The sequence below is a fragment of the Schistocerca gregaria genome, chromosome 1, assembly GCF_023897955.1.
Source record: "Schistocerca gregaria isolate iqSchGreg1 chromosome 1, iqSchGreg1.2, whole genome shotgun sequence".
Taxonomy (NCBI): domain Eukaryota; kingdom Metazoa; phylum Arthropoda; class Insecta; order Orthoptera; family Acrididae; genus Schistocerca; species Schistocerca gregaria.
The window spans coordinates 524,185,468-524,205,242 of NC_064920.1; the positions used below are offsets into that span (position 1 = coordinate 524,185,468).

At 42.3% G+C, this 19,775-nt stretch overlaps 1 protein-coding gene across 1 annotated transcript in view; it reads left to right on the forward strand.

Annotated features, from left to right (window-relative positions):
- The window catches only part of LOC126356728 (uncharacterized), an 80,340-nt gene that overhangs the window by 49,816 nt on the left and 10,749 nt on the right, over positions 1 to 19,775 (forward strand). Inside the window, 3 exon segments of the mRNA XM_050007396.1 lie at positions 6,913 to 7,012; positions 13,110 to 13,223; positions 16,683 to 16,838. Coding sequence (XP_049863353.1) covers positions 6,913 to 7,012; positions 13,110 to 13,223; positions 16,683 to 16,838 — 370 coding nt within the window.

Below are 19,775 nucleotides of genomic sequence, written 5' to 3' on the forward strand. Positions count from 1 at the left end.
TGGATTTGCTGTAAATAGGCAGAAGAGACGTTCCACTAGACTAAAAATTAACAAATTACGAACAGGCATTCCTGACTGCTTTCATGATCATAGTACCGATGCAGTGTGCATTCTAAAACATTCACTCAGAAAGAAAATCAGAGAGCAAGTGAAAGACCTCACAGGTCTCTGTCAAAACACCAATAAACAGAGCACAAGAGCTAAACTTGAATGGAAGTGATTAACTTCAGTAATAAAAAATACATAAAGTTACAACTGTATGCACCAAAGGTGCCAAGTCAGAGCTACAGTAAAATGAGCGTCAGGATCAACAATTCTCAGGACAGAGGATGCTGATCCACCTTTAACTAGGGATGAGAAAATTTGCCGGTTAAAACTGACCCCGGTGTCTTAGTTCTGAATAACCAGTATTTTTCGATATTTCTTTGGTGTCGGTTATTACAGGTGTTTTACTTTATTTTTTACGATCAACCGAGAAAACAAACATAAATATCAATTATCCATGGTGTAAATGCAACAATTATTCGTTTTAAATGGGACATTTAAAAAAGGAGTAATTTTAATTATTAAAAAACATTGATTTGAAATACAGCGTTAATATAGAAAATAGGAAACGCGATCAGTGATTAATAGCAACGTCGACAGAAATGAGCAACAAACACATGGCATAAGAGTTGGAACAGCACAGCAGAGACAGCAATGCCCCTGCAGTGGCTTAAGGTGGGCGTGTACATGCAGAGCGCCAAGACTCACCCCAGCCTGCTCTGTACGGTAGTTTTCCACCACCGTCGCCTGGCCGCCTCGGTAGCTGCGAGATCAGTACGGCGAATTGCTTATGAAAGGGGCGCGGTTTCGATTCACGCCCGCTTCGGAGATTTTCTCCGCTCAGGGACTGGTTAGTGTACTGTCCTCAGCTTCGTTTCGTCATAATGGACGTTCGGCCACAGAGATGGGTGTATTGACACGCACCGTAACCCAAAAATTAAAAGAAAAAAGACTGTCGTTGCTAGAGATCCGCCCTACTGCAGCATAACACCAACCCTCGTCTGGAAATACTTCTACGAAGTTACGTAGAAATGAAGCACAAGTCCTCATTTACGTAAAAAGATTAGAGAGTTGTCTTCCATTTCTATGAAATAATAAAAGAGGAGGGAAATTTGATAATGGTAAAAAGTAAAAATTTAATAACAGTTCATTCACAGTACACATTAAAAATTGAATGCAGCAGATCTTCTGCCTGTGTCTACATGTATGATTTGTCTCCTTGTAGCCCTTGAAAACGGACGAAGTAACATGCGCTGACTATTCGTAATGCAAGACAGTGGAATGATCCCAGATTGCAACTTAATTTTAGAGCGGATGCTGCTGATTATTTGTAGTATGCAACGACTTTTGGAGGAAAACGGTGAAGTGCTAAGTTTTCTTCTATTCGCCTACTTAATTTAATGTTTTGCTTCTGCGTGTCTTGAAACTGAGATAGCCAATATTTTTCAATGTTTGTTAGATTCAATGTTTGTTACAGGAAGCAATAAAACGGGAAATCGGTTATTTCAGGGTCCAGTTATTTTGAACGGTTTTAACGGTCATGTTAGATCCCATATAACCAAAACTGCTTGACTGAGTGGAAGTTTGTGTCCAGAAGCGCCACTAAGCCATTAACGCCCACCAAATATGGAGCTCAACATGTTTCCTGCATCCGGCCAATGTCAACCATGGACGACGTACGTTGCACCGCTCACTAATCGAGGCAGTTGGGATGTGCCCAAAACGAACTGCAGTGCCAGGCCGGCCTCGTCATCTCGCAAACAGAGTAACGTCTCATCAGTAGGCAAAGGTGCGGTCCGTGAAGTAAACACCACCGTTTCACACACACGGAGCAGGCTACGATAACGATTCAGCGTGAGACATGATTCCAAGCACGACTCCGTGCAACGGCCAACTCGCCTCCTACCTAAAGCCAACGGTACACTGAGCAGGCAGCCCAGCTATTATACAAGTAGTATTCACATAAAGATCTTTCTCGCGATGCTGCAAGAACGCCGCAGCCACAATGTAGAAACGAAACCGAAGCCCAACGGGTACCTGAATCGACATCAGGGCGCATGTATACCTCCATACTGCCCTCCCCCCCCCCCCCCCCCCACACACACACACAAAGGGAAACACTGGTGTGGAGGATTTGACTAGAAGCAGACCCCCACCATACCGCAGGACCCATTTGCCTACCAGCATACTAATTTCTAGAACTAATTTTGAGAATATTTAAATGAGCTATGACTAGGGGGAGTCATCAGTCTTCTGACTGGTTTGATGCGGCATGCCACGAATTCATCTCCTGGGCCATCCTCATATGCTTAAATTCTCTTCTGTTCTGGTTTTCCCACAGTTCATGTTTCACTATTTTACAGTGCCGTCATCCAGACATGGTTTCCCACAAATTAACGCTTGTGTTTAATATCAGTAGATTTTTCTTGGTCATGAATGCCCTTTTTGCTAGTGATAGTCTGCTTTTGATATCCTCCTTGCTCCATCCAACATTGGTTATTTCACAGCATAGCATAACGGAATTCCTTAACTTTATCTACTTCTTGACAATCAGTCCTGATATTAAGTTTCTTGCTGTTCTCATTTCTGTTACTTCTCATTACTTTCGTCTCTTTTCAATTAACTCTCGATCCACATTTTGTACTCGTTAAACTGTTTATTTCATTCAGCAGATCATGTGATTTTTCTTCACGTTTACTCAGGACAGCAATGTTAGCAGCTAATTGTATCATTCATATATTTTCGCATTCAATTTTAATTCCACTCCTGAACCTTTCTTTTATTTCCATCATTGCTGCTTCGACGTGCCGACTGAACAGTAGAGGTGAAAGACTGCATCCCTGCCTTACATCCTTTTTAACCTGAGCACTACGTTCTTGAGCATCCACTCTTATTATTCCCTCTTGGCTCTTGTACATGTTGTATATGACCCAGTTCTCTCTATAGCTTATCCCTGTTTCTTTCAGAATTTCAAACATGTTGCGCCATTTTACAGGTTGACGATTCCTATGAACGTCTGTTGATTTTTCTTTAGTCTTGCATCCATCATCATTTACAGTGTGAGAATTGCCAGTCTGGTACCTTTACCATTCTAATACTGGACCCCTATCTCTTCTAAATCGACTCCTGTTTCTTCTTGTATCATATCAGACAAATCTTCACCCTTATATACGACTTCAGTGTCCTCTTTGCACCTACCTGCTGTCTCCTCCGCATTTAACAGCGGAGTTCTTACTGGACTTATCACACGTCCGACGTTTGTATCTGCACAGTGAGTGTACTAATGTGTGCAAACTTAGGTTACCACTTAGTTCACAAATGGACAAAACATCTGAACTGTCTTCTCAAGCCATTCTAAATAAATATGACTCTGGCCGTGTAAGGCAGCTAATATCAGTTGCAGGTTGTAACAAAAATCATCAGCAATGATGCTGTCACATACCTGGAGTGCACGAATTAATAAAAGTGAAGCTTTGAAGGTGTCTACTCTAGAAACGGGTATTCCCTATTTTATTCTACATTTAAATTATCAGCTGTTGATTTAAGGGGTCATGTGATAAACAACAATCATGTTCCTTTATTTTTGACACTCAGTAACAAAATATTTCAGTCTTGGACATTTTGAAATTCCGATTATGAAACTTTTTTATCACAGGAAAGATGATTACTAAAAATCCTCATCAGCCCATTTAAATGTACTTTGTCATAGCTAGTAAATCCACAAAGTTAGAGGAGAATAAATTTACTTTTTGAACCAATGAGAAAAACTCTGATGTACTCAGTGTGAGGGTATGTTAGTATCATAGCTTTTGATAGACAACGGTCAAAGTGTACCCAAGCTGGAGTAAGAAAAGTCTGACTCAACATTTACCGTGACCTCATGCCTGAGGATACTTTACCTAGCGGCACCTGCAGCGATGTTGTCCCCATGCTGATTCCGTGCTCTGGCCTTTACTGAATTCACTCAGTCACAACTTCCCTGTGTTCCGTAGTATGTTAATCTTTCTCTAGTAGAAATAATGGCTATTGCACACTCGCTATAGGTTGGAGCGATATGCACAATTACTTTGCCCGCAAAAATTCCTGCAGGGATAATTAAATACCGCTTTGCTTTCTGTCACCACGATACGTGAAGCTTATCGTCCTTACTTCACAGAAAGCAAAGCTCTCAACGCCCTCGATTATTACCACACACATGTAAGGTCCTCCGCGAGACGAGAGAAACATAGAGAGAGAAAGAGAGAGAGAGAGAGAGAGAGAGAGAGAGAGAGAGAGAGAGAGAGCACCTTAATTTTAGGTCTCAAAATGCTTTTATGTAGTGGGGGTCTCCCCACTGTGTCGCATCTCCGTCGCCGAGTATGTTTTCAGCCAGTCACAGACTGGGTAGAGGTGAATACATTTACATTTCTCTTGCCACGTCGCAGCCTAGCCCTGTTAATGACGTAAACAACTTACCCTCAGTCCTGGCCTTATTTACGTTAAAAGGAATAATCTATTGTTCCTACCTTATCCCTTCGTGGTAGCTGAGGGGAACTCCGCCTACCACCCCCCAAGGAAGCCAAGGGTCTGAAGATGGTTATGTGAAGATAACCGAAACCGGTCATCTATGTTATTGAGACATACGTGTTGTGATCAAGAGTGAACTTTAGCTAAAATGTAAGGGTTACTTCTAATGCAGCACGTGTTAGGCCGGTAATGCTGACGTTCTTTATTCAAAACAGGTGATTAAAAACTTAAACCTTGATGATATAAAGATGGCAAGACCTGTGAAACTAGCATTGGCCTACACAGACTAGTATAAGTAAGAATACGGTAGTTTTCCTAGTAGCTTTGGTCATTTAAGGTCGTACTTGCGTTATCTGTACACGGATTATGTTGCATACCTATCATGCGGTACCTCATAGGCATCGCTTTCTTTACATTTGTGATCAGTGGTTTACTAGAATTCCCTTAAAACCAGAACTGGTGAATTGTCTAGAAAATCAGTGAAGATATATATAAAGGGCTGGGTAACGTTTGAAACAGTTTTGTTCTGCATAGTTATCCTCCTTTCTGTTGCTTAAAAAACAACCAGTATTTACAGAAAAACTAAATTGTCAATGTTTAATTCAGATTTTAAGCGAAAATTGTTTTATTTGTAACGTGAAACGTAGTAACGTGAAAAAACGACAAAGATATATTTTATAGGGCCAGAAAACGCAATTCCCTTAAGAAAAAAGAAAAATAACAGAAAAAGAACAATGTATGAAAGATCGCTTCAGCACGTCATAGGACTTACAAATAACATGTGTGCGTTATTTACAAACAACATTAACCTTTATCAGTAATAAAACGGAACTCTTTTCTTTGATCATGATGACGGATATTATATTAAGTACAAAATTATGCACACTGATATATATATATATATATATATATATATATATATATATATATATATATATATATATATATATATATATATATATATATATATATATATATATATACTTGCACCAAAAGTAATTACTATGTCTCTGAGCACTATGGGACTTAACATCTATGGACATCAGTCCCCTAGAACTTAGAACTACTTAAACCTAATTAACCCAAGGACATCGCACAACATCCAGTCATCACGAGGCAGAGAAAATCCCTGACCCCGCAGGGAATCGAACCCAGGTACCCGGGCGCGGGAAGCGAGAACGCTACCGCACGACCACGAACTGCGGACCATAATTACTATGATTTCATAGAAGTGCAGAAGTTACGCTATCAACTAATATTTATTGCTTATAAAATGCAATTTATATTCTGTAAGGATATAAAATACACACTGAAGTAACACCGAATAATGTGCGGTTGCAATTATGTGCAAAACAACTAACAAAGAAAGGGGGAAGTCGTCAGCTTCCTATATCTCTCCTACACATTCATTTATGTTTCTTTCCATACCAATCATACGAATACTACCCGTATTCCAACCATTTAATGCGTCATTTATTTAGTGCATCAAAGCTACCGAACCGTAGTTTTGGTAAAGAGCAACTGTAAATGTGATTGACTCCTAAAGTCACGTGATTGCGAAATCCCACCACACTGCAATAGTTCAATATTCGCCTGCATACCAGACAGCAAACACCGCACGCAGGTCAGCCTCATCTACGTTGTGGATTGTGATAGGATTGATGTCGGTTAAATGGGCCTTCCAGGTGTTGCCTTAAATCGATAACGCTGTAGACTTCAGGCAACCCGGATGTCCGTAATTATTCGTGCTGCAAATGGCCCTTTGTTAGGTACAATATCCCCAGGACAGTCGCTAGTCCAAGGCCGATTTCATCAATTACAGCTACAGTACACTTTGTCAACAGAATGTTATTTTCCCCACTTACACACACGATCAGAACGAAGCTTCTGTTGTACTGGTGGAAGTCAGGATCTGGGAGTAGTTACGTGCTAAACGTAAACAAAATAATTCAAAAATTCTTTATCTATTGAGCCCTGTCTTAGAAGTGCCAAAACAAGTAAAATTGATTCGAGTGCCAACTACCCGCCGACTTCCAGGCAGTAGGCCCTGAGGAGGCAGCCTACCTTCAAGCTGTGCACACCCTCGAGTTTCTGCAAAAGGGCCACGACTGGGAACTCCGGAGACGTCATGTCTTAACAACGCAGTGAAAGAGGTTCAACGACTGCCGGACAGTTTAGACTCTCGGTGAAACAGCCTGGGATGGAGGGTTATCTGGATTTAATCATGTCCTGTTTAACGCCTTTATTAGGTCTGACATTTTTTGTGTTTTTCTTGTACAGGGATTACAGGAAAACGAAGCATAGAACTGTCATTTGAATTCTGTTGCGTGTAATTCTATAACTCTATCATTTCTGTTCCAGATTGGTCTCTCTTCTGCAGTCGTCAATGAGTGTTTCAATATTTATAACGCTGTTCATCAACATGGCTAATTTGTGTTTCTGTTTGTTCATCACTGCAGTGGTAAGTAAATAGTGTATGTCACAACACAATTACGACTAAGGGCAATATCAGTAATAGAAATGCACGAACGCGGCCCCCATTAATGTAGCTGTTTATTTCGTCAATGACTCAAAGTTTCAAACCTTGATCGAGTGCCTTTCATTTGAGTAAAAGAGATCGTAGAGTAAAATCGGACGGTAGGTGAACGTGTTATCCATTAGACAATCAATAATAAATTTTTTAGTGTATTACAAAGATAGCACAAATACTAATTCTTAACGACATAAGTTTCTAAAGGAACAGAGATCGCCGTACGACACTCTATGACTATCAAGAAGCAATCGTATCTGGTTCAATCTGGGATAAAACTGAATGCTTTAATGACTGAATAACAAACAAATCACATTTGTTTACGGAAAGTATAGTGGGACAAATGTGTAAAATGATCAGCTTCGAATGATAATAGGAAATTGTATGCGTGAACCCTGAGCGTTTCTGTGACCATTTATCCTTCTGAGAAAACCTGTACTGCCGAACTTGTTTTGCTGTTGATTGTACAGGATATTAATATTTTATCCACTTTCAGCAATTGTAGCCGTGTATAATGAAACAATAAGCAATCAGGTTGTTACTAGGGCATTATTTGCGACTGTCAATAATAAATTGCATCCAGCAAAATGCTATGATCCTAAAATATACAGGGTGAGTCATCAATGAGGAAAGATATGTCGAGGACTGAATGTTAATTTCGTTCTCCTCGGTGTACTGTGTGCGTAAAACAGAAACACCTTTTAGCCATTGAACGAGATACCGACGAACCTCACGATCACGACATGCCATTCACCCATAGAAACAATACATGATACACCAATGAGATGATGTGTATCTGCCAGCATTTGAAACCTACGAGAAAGAACAAATCCCATCGTAATGTATGTGAAGTTGTATCGGAACTTGTGAGTCACACGTTGCCGGCGGTATCGGAGTGTACAGTCCCATGTTAGGGAATATGTGTCCAGTAAGCGGAAAGAGTGTTAAACGGTGGATGTAAAACCGCGGCTTGCATGATGCGTTTACAACACCTCTGCGCTGCTCACTCTGCCCGATATTCGCCGTGTCGACAGCTATTAACGGCCGCGTCACAGTGTTACTGCACTACCATGGCAGATTCCAGAGACTAGGAATACGCCGACATCCACCTCACCTACCGGCTTGCAGATGGAAGGGCTGACGTTGCAAGGCAACTGTGTCACGAGAGGTATTCTAGCCAGGGCCTTCCATCCGCAAAAAATTTTTTACTCGTGGACAGCCGCTTGAGGGGGTATGGTGCATGTGTAGCACCTCCAGGATTTAGCGGTCGTGGCCGACAGTCGATGTACAGTGCGGAAGACGAAGAAAAGGTGTTACAAACTGTTGTGGAGGACTGAACAATAAACACCAGGTCCATCGCCACTGCGGTCGGAATGTCACAATCTACTGTTATGCAAGTACTCCATAGAAACCATTACCATCCATTTCGCATGCAGAAGCTACAGGCATTATTTCCGGAAGACTAAGCCGGCCGGTTTGGCCGAGTGGCTCTAGGCGCTTCAGTCTGAAACCGCGCGACCGCTACGGTCGCAGGTTAGAATCCTACCTCAGGCATGGATGTATGTGGTGTCCTTAGGTTAGGTTTAAATAGTTCTAAGTTCTAGTGGACTGCTGATCTCAGATGTTAAGTCCCATAGTGCTCAGAGCCATTTTTGAACTGGAAGACTACCAGAGGAGGGTAGACTTGTGCAACTTTATTCCACGGCGTCAGACCCACGCCCAGCATTTTTCACGAACAACACTGTTCACCGAAGAAGCGTATTTCACGAAGGATGGTACAGTGAATTCGCATAATTTGCACGAGTGGGCGGAAGAAAACCCCCCACAGCACAGTGGTCCAAAGGTACCAACAACGATGCGGTGTCAATATCTGATGTGGTATTATTGATCACCATCTCATAGGTGTGTCATAACTAAGGCTTACAGGAGAGCGGTATCTGCGTTTCGTGGATGCTACATTACCGGAATTGTTGTAAGACGTTAGTGTGGCCTCTGAACCTGTGGCATACGTAGAATGGTGCCCCAGCTCACTTCAGCGGCACAGTGCGTCGCCACCTGGATACTGCCTTCCCGGATGTGGAAGCCCTGTAGCATGGCCAGCAAGGTCGCCAGACCTGAACCCACTGGATTTCATTTTTAGGGCCATCTGAAACCTATGATTTATGAAGGAGAGGTTATTGATGTCAACACCCTTCAATGCAGAATACAACATGCCTGTGATATTGCGCAAAGAGATACAGATATGTAGGATCGTGTTCAGCAGTCCTTCCTGCGAAGAGCTCAACTTTGCCACACACATCGTGGCCATCGTTTCGAACAGTACTTATAAATCCCCATTGCAGCTTCTGGTCATGTGTTTCGATGTTAGTTTCGATTTGTACAGCTGTATTGCTGTATTCGTTTGTATTAACTGACACAAACCTGAGTAGTTGTATTTTGTATTCTACGTCTATGTACTCGTTTCTTAAAACTAAGTCTGGGACACAAAAACCATATTATTATACCTGCATGTACAGTTGTCCAGCCCCTCCTCACGTTCCTGTCCCTCTGCCAACTAGCCACGATACAAAATACCGGCCAGCGTAACCGGTAGGAGACAAATGAGGGCGCTGTCATTGCTCGCAGTGTTACGCAAATCGTCGCTTGACGTCGCATGCTTCGCCTTCTCGTGAGCGGCTATAACACTCACGTGTTGTGCCCCTTTGTCGATCGGTACCCTTGGCCAATATCGGCGCACACTAATATCCAAAAGTCGACTTCATATTTCAACATTTTTACCATTCAATTGCAATGCCATTTATTGACATAGGAACATGCGGAAAACGAATTTATGTTTGTAGCTCAGTGTGTGACAATTTGCACGATATATTTTTCCTCATTTATGACTCACCCTGTAAATGCAGAAGTAATAAGTAGTCTAATAGTGAATCCATTTCTTTGTACTAGTTTTACGCACACCCTTTGAACTACATGCAGGCATGAAACAGCTCTTATTGTATGAATGTATTGGTTTCTCATTTTTCGTTATCTACTTGATATCTTAAAGACAACAGTTAAGAAGTGTCCTTACAGCCACGTAGTATTTGTCTTGGATGTTTTAGCCGTACCGGAACGTTGAGCAACCATCGACTGAAGTTTGGGTGGAAATTTCAACTACATATTCAACGGACCTAAGAGGTTCGCAACACTCTCTGTGATCAGAAGCTTCTATGAATCACCTCACAAAAATCGTCACCTCTGGCCACATTGAAATTAGCGAATATGATAGGCGTGGTGACGAACCAAACAGCCATATATTGATACCAGTGACGTGCATCTTGAATATCCATCTGAAGATCTGTCAACGTTAAGACCACTGTTCAACAGTTGAATCTACTCACAGACCATGAATCATGACAGATTCTACGAAAGTATGTAAACAAGAGAATGAAGCTCATCTAAGATTAATTTTCGTAGCAGCTTTCGGAGGCAGTTGAGACTGGTCTGTCTTAACTGACTTGGAACATCAACGTGCGAATCACTTTTTCCGCGATCGCGTGCATCAGTGTGGCGCACCGGTGACCGGCAAGAAACCACGGGCATTGTAGTGTTGTGTCCTTGTAGCGGACTGCTTTGTGACGTGTTTCTCGACCATCGTTTTCCGCAGTGGTATTTAGATTGGGGGGTACATCTGCAAGTTTCTAGGTGGCTCAAGACATACTGGTTGTAGTACATTGCAATAAATGTGATCTGAAGTATAGGAGTAAAGATTTAAGACAAATAATTTCGAAACGACGAGAGAAATGCATGCTTGAACATAGATGCAGATGATAGCTAAGCCTGCAATCTGCGATGTTCCATCTGACAACTAACTGCACCTGATCCAAAGCCTTAAAAACGTTACAAGTATCAGTCGTGTCCAGAACAGTGTTCGGAGTGCGTTATGTCGGAGTAAAGTGACTTCGAACTTCGGCAAATTGTTGGTTCTCACATGATGGGTTCTTCGGCAACGAAAGCAGCCGTAGTGTTCAGTGTCTCAAGACGAAGGTTTAGATCGCATACAAAGAAAGCGGTAAAACATCATCCGCCCTGGGGACTGAGTGGCGGTCATAGAAGGGGATTGTGACGAAGTATAACAAGACGATAACAGTAAAATTCACTGCAGGACAGATAGGTGCACTCGCGAACCCCACGAGAACCAAAATAACACGAAGGGAGCTCCATAAAATGCGAACTGCGTGGCGAGCTAGAATTACAACACGACACATCTGTGGTACAAATACCCATAAGAGGAAAACTTGGGTGCCAAAGCACATAGCCTGGACTATGGAGCAATGGAAGAAAGCCACTTCGTCCCATGAGTCTCGGTTCACAATGTTTAAGTGTGGCATACCTCGTCCCAGACCCACGCCGCAGGGTGCTTGCTGTCAATAATGAAACATGACGGGCATTTGATAAGGATTTGTGTAATAACACCGCTAAATTTCATGGGTCCCATGGTTATTCTGCAAGCTCACCTTACTGCGAACGGTTATTTCATCATCTCGGCTATCACATCCAGTCTATGATAGAATATTTTCTCCCCGCTGGTGATGCAATGTTCGAAGATGACAGGGTACCAATTCGAACAGCTCGCATCGTCCAAGACTTGTTTTATGGGCACGAGTCTCAATTATTAGATCTTTCCTGGTCATCATAATCACGTGATTTCCATATTACTGAGCCTTGTGGTCTACTGTGGAGCCAAGAATGAGTGAAAGTTACCCATATGCATGATCATTAACTGAGCTTGCCACTATTTTGCAGGAAGAATAGTGTACGATTCTCTAGAAAATCATACAGGACTTGTTTTGAACCATTCCGAGTCGACTGTAAGCTGTTTTGATTGCCAAAGGCGTTCCTACAACGTATCAGGCATGGTAATGTGCTGTGTTTCTCGTGTTACTATATTTTTGCTTACCCCAAGTACCTCTGAATTAGCTACTCTCAATAGGGCACATACAAAATATTTTATCTGGATCTAAAGAAGATCAATGTTGAGAACGTTCACAGAATCGTTTAAGCCTACGTCATTCATAGAAGGTGGATGAAAACAGAAAATATATCAGCAGTGTCTAAGGAGTAAATGCTAAATTTTCGTTAATTAATTGATTGGTGGAATATTATGTTACCCATGGAAAACAGAAAATTCGGAAAATATGTACTGCTAAAAGAAACGAAAAACAGTTTTTTTAATTAAACAGATGCTCCAGATACCGGTATCAATTTTTAGTATAACCGTTAAGAAGGTGTTGTTCAAATACATGTCATTTTTCTTTGTAGTCGTTACTGGATGATACATGAAGTCACTTTTCATTAAGTTTGTATTATCAAACACCAAACCCATCAGAGAGTTTATGGACACAAATGACCGTGTATTTCGATACTGTTTAACAGCCACCAGTATATAGTGTGGTAACTGACGGTCCATTTCTATTTTCAACTACACGATTGCATACAATTAGTAACTGATGAGAGTAAGAATGGAATTTGTAGTTACATTCATCCATGTTGTACAGAATTTCTTGAAGTTGATGTGTTAACTATGTTACAAAGGCAGTTATTTTAGGAAACAGGACAGTCTTCAGAATAAGTATCCTACAATTAATCGGAATAATATACGTATACATCAAACAGAAAAACATGGCAGCAACTTCTAGGTACTTTCAGTGCAATACAGTCAAAATAAGCCGAAGTAAATAGTTTATTGCGATAAAACCATTTCTTTGATGTGCAGGTGGACTACATTTATGAATATGCATAACCTATTGCGGTTTTATGCTGTTAGACAGAAGACCAAAGTAAATTCAGCTAGAAATTTCCGTTTACAGCATTGTACTGAAATGTGGTGGGTAGTTTAAGTATACCATTGCAGCCGTGGGAACAAATTAAACTATTCACCTTAATGTAAAAACCGTTTATACTTGTAACTGTTCCGTAACAAACTGTAATTACTAGACATATTGCGAGTGATTAGTCTACATACTCATAACCATTGTGGTACTGACAGTTGTTGCAGAGAGACAAGTACGTAACAAAAGCACTGAAGATGTTGTTGGCAATACCTCCACTGCTGTACCAAACTGGGCAGTACTGTATTTTTGCCAACATCATAACAGATCAGGTGGGTGGGTAATATTCTACGTTGATATAAAAAGTTTCATAGTTGTGTGATACTAGCTTCAGAAGACACTAAATTGTTCCAGTAATTCCCTTGGAAACTCGCATTTAAACCTACTCATGGTTAGTAATAGACAGACAACAACAAGTACAATTTTCGCCTCGGGGACTGTGCTTGGTTGTTGCATGTATGCGTTTGAAAATAGGATACAGCTACCAGTATTAATAATACCGAACTTGATTAACAATGTCACAGCGTTTAGGGATATAACTTCACGCACAAGTCTTATACGACCCAGATTATAATGAATGCCCATGGAGAGACACGTGGCTAGTAGGTTATGCAACAAGTTCGAATTCATACTCAACAAGATAAGGGGAGACAACTTCAAGAAAACCCAATACATGATAGTAAGGGCGTGCCCAGAAAGGAAAAGAGGTGAACAAATCCCTTCCACTCAATCCTCGTCTCAAAAAAATAAAAAAATAAATAAAAATATTGTTTTCACGACCCGGAATATATGGTGACCTGCCACACTCAGGTTGTAGCTGTTCTGTTTCATTTCGAAGGAGGTCATAAAATTTAAAGGACAATGAATAATAACAGTTGCGCCCATAATCACTGTTAAAATCACAAAACTACGAGTACTCGACACTATTCTTCTTGCAACTGGAAATTCCACATTGTTGTAGGTTCTACAAATTTCTATTAGCATTATACCTGTGTTATTTTCTTCCCCGTGTTGCCAGCCAATATACACTCCTCGAAATTGAAATAAGAAACCGTGAATTCATTGTCCCAGGAAGGGGAAACTTCATTGACACATTCCTGGGGTCAGACACATCACATGATCACACTGACAGAACCACAGGCACATAGTCACAGGCAACAGAGCATGCACAATGTCGGCACTAGTACAGTGTATATCCACCTTTCGCAGCAATGCAGGCTGCTATTCTCCCATGGAGACGATCGTAGAGATGCTGGATGTAGTCCTGTGGAACGGCGTGCCATGCCATTTCCACCTGGCGCCTCAGTTGGACCAGCGTTCGTGCTGGACGTGCAGACCGCGTGAGACGACGCTTCATCCAATCCCAAACATGCTCAATGGGGGACAGATCCGGAGATCTTGCTGGCCAGGGTAGTTGACTTACACCTTCTAGAGCACGTTGGGTGGCACGGGATACATGCGGACGTGCATTGTCCTGTTGGAACAGCAAGTTCCCTTGCCGGTCTAGGAATGGTAGAACGATGGGTTCGATGACGGTTTGGATGTACCGTGCACTATTCAGTGTCTCCTCGACGATCACCAGAGGTGTACGGCCAGTGTAGGAGATCGCTCCCCACACCATGATGCCGGGTGTTGGCCCTGTGTGCCTCGGTCGTATGCAGTCCTGATTGTGGCGCTCACCTGCACGGCGCCAAACACGCATACGACCATCATTGGCACCAAGGCAGAAGCGACTCTCATTGCTGAAGACGGCACGTCTCCATTCGTCCCTCCATCCACGCCTGTCGCGACACCACTGGAGGCGGGCTGCACGATGTTGGGGCGTGAGCGGAAGACGGCCTAACGGTGTGTGGGACCGTAGCCCAGCTTCATGGAGACGGTTGCGAATGGTCCTCGCCGATACCCCAGGAGCAACAGTGTCCCTAATTTGCTGGGAAGTGGCGGTGCGGTCCCCTAGGGCACTGCGTAGGATCCTACGGTGTTGGCGTGCATCCGTGCGTCGCTGCGGTCCGGTCCCAGGTCGACGGGCACGTGCACCTTCCGCCGACCACTGGCGACAACATCGATGTACTGTGGAGACCTCACGCACCACGTGTTGAGCAATTCGGTGGTACGTCCACCCGGCCTCCCGCATGCCTACTATACGCCCTCGCTCAAAGTCCGTCAACTGCACATACGGTTCACGTCCACGCTGTCGCGGCATGCTACCAGTGTTAACGACTGCGATGGAGCTCCGTATGCAATGGCAAACTGGCTGACACTGACGGCGGCGGTGCACAAATGCTGTGCAGCTAGCGCCATTCGACGGCCAACACCGCGGTTCCTGTTGTGTCCGCTGTGCCGTGCGTGTGATCATTGCTTGTACAACCCTCTCGCAGTGTCCGGATCAAGTATGGTGGGTCTGACACACCGGTGTCAATGTGTTCTTTTTTCCATTTCCAGGAGTGTAAAACCTCTTAAGATGTAAATGTAGGAAGTATTTGCATATAACTGAACGTTACCAGGGGTAAAGTACAATAATATATACAAATATCATACATATAATATACTCTCCATTAAGAACATTGAAGGTTGCATGTACCTACTATCAAGTCACCGTATCATTTTTTTTGATGATTAATAAACATATTTTTCTAATAGTTTTGAGGTTTATCGCTTCATCTCTCATGCTACCCCTCCTTCACGAAATTAATACTACTTCTCCCCTCCCTCGCCCCTTTCACTGCAAGAGATGTAACTCAGTCATTGCGTAGCAGACTGATATTGGTGCATTTGGAGAGGAACAGTATTACCCATATTTTTTTCTTACAAATTTACTTAAACAGGAATTTATTCTTAATTTGAGCCATAAAAACTAATGGATGAGTTGATCATAGCATAGGCAAAAATAGAGATATCATTGATATGTTTAACCGATGGGCATTTTTTCGACAGCCATCACAGGTTTGGTGCCTATTCTATCCATAGTCCAACAGACAACCGCAGGAACTGTGTTCACTGGAATACAAGTATGTCCATCATTGAATTATCTACAGAACATCAAAGATTCATTTACCTTTTTCAGACGCAGCAGGACATTAACACTACAGCTTATAACTAAACGTCAAATGAGGTAAGGCAGTTTTTAAAGGAGTGGCGGCATGCATCAAATGCTTTTGGCCGGAGATGTAAAATTCACAAAAGGCGGGTCTACTGCACTTCTACTCTATCCGCAGTGCAGTGGAAAGTATACGTAACCTCTTGATTAAGCGTCACGCAACTGTTCGCGGACAATCACACTTCCGGTAGTGGCAACTGACTAATTCTTCTTTTTCCTTAAGGAAACCTAAAAAAATGCATTCTGCGTAAATAAACGATATCAAAAGCGAGCCATATCAATGCTTTTATCTATTCTTAACGAAATCTCCGCTTAGTTTCTAGCATCTCTATAAACGTTGCATCAAGGGTCTCTCGTTAGGATAATTTTAAAGGTTTATATAATATTGGCCGCATCTTCTGTTTTCTTTGCTGTACATATTCATCGAACGTTGTAGCTGTATCTTACATAAGAATGTAATTATTGTCCCAACATGTAAGTGGCGATGATGCAGCTATCAGAAGAGAATACAGTAATAATATGAGCAGCCACGTCAACATAACTTGGAATTCTAAAGTAATACAGTTAATAGTTGTCACTACATTGTGCTGAAACAAAAATTATTATCATAAAGACAGAAGTGATTGTGTTTCAGAGCGAAAAACTGGTCATCTCCGCCTTCGAATGTGGTTGGACAGATTGTGACATTCGTTTCAAACGTAACCTGCTCATCTTCATGGTGCGAGCTATGCAGCCGACAGAGATCATTGTCGGGAAGACCTGCAAACTGTCCAAGCAGATGCTGTTACAGGTTAGTGAACATGTGCTGAGCAGCATTTCGTGTGGAGTCACGCCGCTGAGAATGTGCTACTTGCCGAAATTCTCCTCACTGGTTTCAGGGGGTGAGCAGAGATAGCAGGCACCATCTAGGTCTAGGCTGTTGCGGAGGACGCGTTGTTCGGGACACAAGCACTGACTGTCCCAAACAACATCGATAAAACACATTAGCCACGTGCTTCTTACGGAACATTGGCAGAGAAGTGGAATGACACATCGAAAGAACGAACGTTTGAACATGTTTTCCGAGCGGTCTAGGGCGCTGCAGTCGTGGACTGTGCGGCTGATCCCGGTGGAGTTTCGAGTCTTCCCTCGGGCGTGGGTGTGTGTATTTGACCTTAGGATAATTTAGGTTAAGTAGTGTGCAAGCTTAGGGACTGATGACCTTAGCAGTTAAGTCCCATAAAATTTCACACATTTGAACATTCGAACATGTTTTGGCAATCACTTGTTGACAGATGATGCCTACTAATCTGATTCCTTATTAATTACCAAAAGCAATAGTTTTCGACAATATTAGCTACCTTGATGATCTGAGTTGTCTAAAAATCTTTTTACGAAAACTGTTCATTGTTTCTATGAAGATTCTGGAATTTTTTCTCCACTCATTTTGAACCAAAAAAGCCGAGAGTGCAGTACAAAGCATTTACTATTCACGATAAGAGTTTCTGCAATGCATACACAAAACGGCTTTCTCATTTCTAAGAGTGGCTGTCAGCAGCCATAGATCATTATTGGTCTGAAGTCTTCCCACTACCACCCGCATCTTTAGATTCAAAATACAAAGCCCAGCGGCAAGAAAAATTTCAGAAATAAAATATACCGGTGTGTGTAGCTATGTTTCAAAGAAGTAACCTCTAGAACGACACTAAGAATATACCATGTGTCTCTCCCAAGGGTTGTCAGGAGAATTTTCTCTGGTGTTCCAACAGGTATGCGCAGTTTCATTGCTGAGGTGTGATGCTGGAGTCAGCATAAACAAACGCTGTTATCAAGTCCTTCATCTAACTCCCAGTGTCGGCAGCTAGCGTCAGTTTGTTTCCTGTTACAAGGAAAATGATGTTTAAATCGGAATTTTAGATGCCCATTAGATAAAGTGGTGCCAAATAAGTCTAGTGCGATACTCGTTTTATTCACATATACTAACACCAACTGATAAACACGGAGAATACCCTGTACTCCTGTTGCGACTGAGGAGCGTTGCTGCATGGCAGCAGCAGTCAGCGTGGGCCACAGTGGCATGGTAGTCGCTTTTGGAGTTCTTATTTTTCGTGTTTTTCTGTTGCTGTTAATACATATGGTTAAAACGAATACCGTACTAGGCCAATTTGAAATCTCTCTATCGAATCAGCATATGAAATTGCGCTTTAAAAATCATTTGCTTTGTAACTGCAAATTAAACCTGTGCTTTTCATTGTAACTGGACATCACATGATATGCGTTATGAGGAATATTTGTTTGAAATGACTACAGGAACAAAATGGTAAATATCTGTCGAAACACCAGAGAAAATGCGCCTGCTGACTCTTAGGACAGACACCCTGCGTATATATTACCTGACAAAAAATGTAAAGCACCTACAACACGTGACTGGAGGTCAATGCAGCATCGTGTACATACACACAATCGGTGGGATGTAAAGGGTTATAGCTACGATCCTCAGTGTCAAGTAGAATGGTATAGGAGTGCTTTAGTGTTATTCGTATTGTTCTTCTTGCCAGGTATACTAGGGTGTAGAGGGGGCCTGAACTGTGTCAGATGTTGAGTGATCGCAAAGAGAGACTGCGTACTATGGTGAGACAGCGTTATCGGCATCTGACAGAAGTTGAAGGGGCATTCATTGTGGGTTTCCCTCTGACTGGATGACGTATCGTTCAATATCAAGATCTACGGCACATTCGTATCTGTCAATGTCACAGTGCCGAATTCCATGGAAACGCAAGTCCAGGTATACTTGTCATCAAGGTTCTGGTCACTAGTTCTGACCACGACAAGGAAGGACTGCGCACCAAACACATCGTAACTCCTTCACATCTGTGTGTGAAATCCATGAACTGGTACTGAATTTCCTGCAATATTATGTGCCGTTCTGCACCATTGATGGGCAACTAGCAGAAGACGGATTAGGGTTTTTACGTTAAACGTATAGGATACAGTTAATCAGTTAACAGAACACAAATAGCTCTCTTTGGGGCGGTGCCGTGATGGGGAGGCATAGGTGCATAATGGTGCCATATTCTGCGCTGAATCGTGTCTTTGCGGTATCCTGGATGACCACTCTTGGCGAGTATGGCGGCGACCTGGAGAGAGGTCCAATTCTTTCATTGTTTTGTAAATTCACAATGATGTTACTCCTGGCGCGCTGATGGTGGTGGCCTTTGGGTGTGACTTCAGGTCACGGATGGTAATTTTTGAGACTTCGTAGTAGTGCGTCATGGATATCCAGCATCCGCATGTTAAATTACTAATGAGACATTATAGTGGTGTAATTTTTCGATAGGATAATGCTCATCTACACATGATACGTGTCTTAAGAATGGTAATCGTGTTGATAAGGTTCTCACGTGGCCAGTACAATTCACAGATATGTCCATGTTAAAAAATATCTGGGATAAAATCGGACCTGAGCTCTGTCGCCGTGTTATCATCCAGGACATCAAGGACAATTTACAATACACAAGAGCCTCGTACATCCGGCACCCCATAAATAAAGATTTCAGGTTCATCCGGATTCATTTCTCTGTTTGCTTTTTACCAGTCCCTAGCTTCCAGCTCTGTCCTAGCGTAACGGCTCTTCTGCAACCGATACACCGAGGTTTACTGGAAAATATCAAACATGTTTACAGATGACGGCTACTGAGTAAATTAATGGAAGAAAAAAGTTCTTGTGATTTCTGTACTGAAACCGATA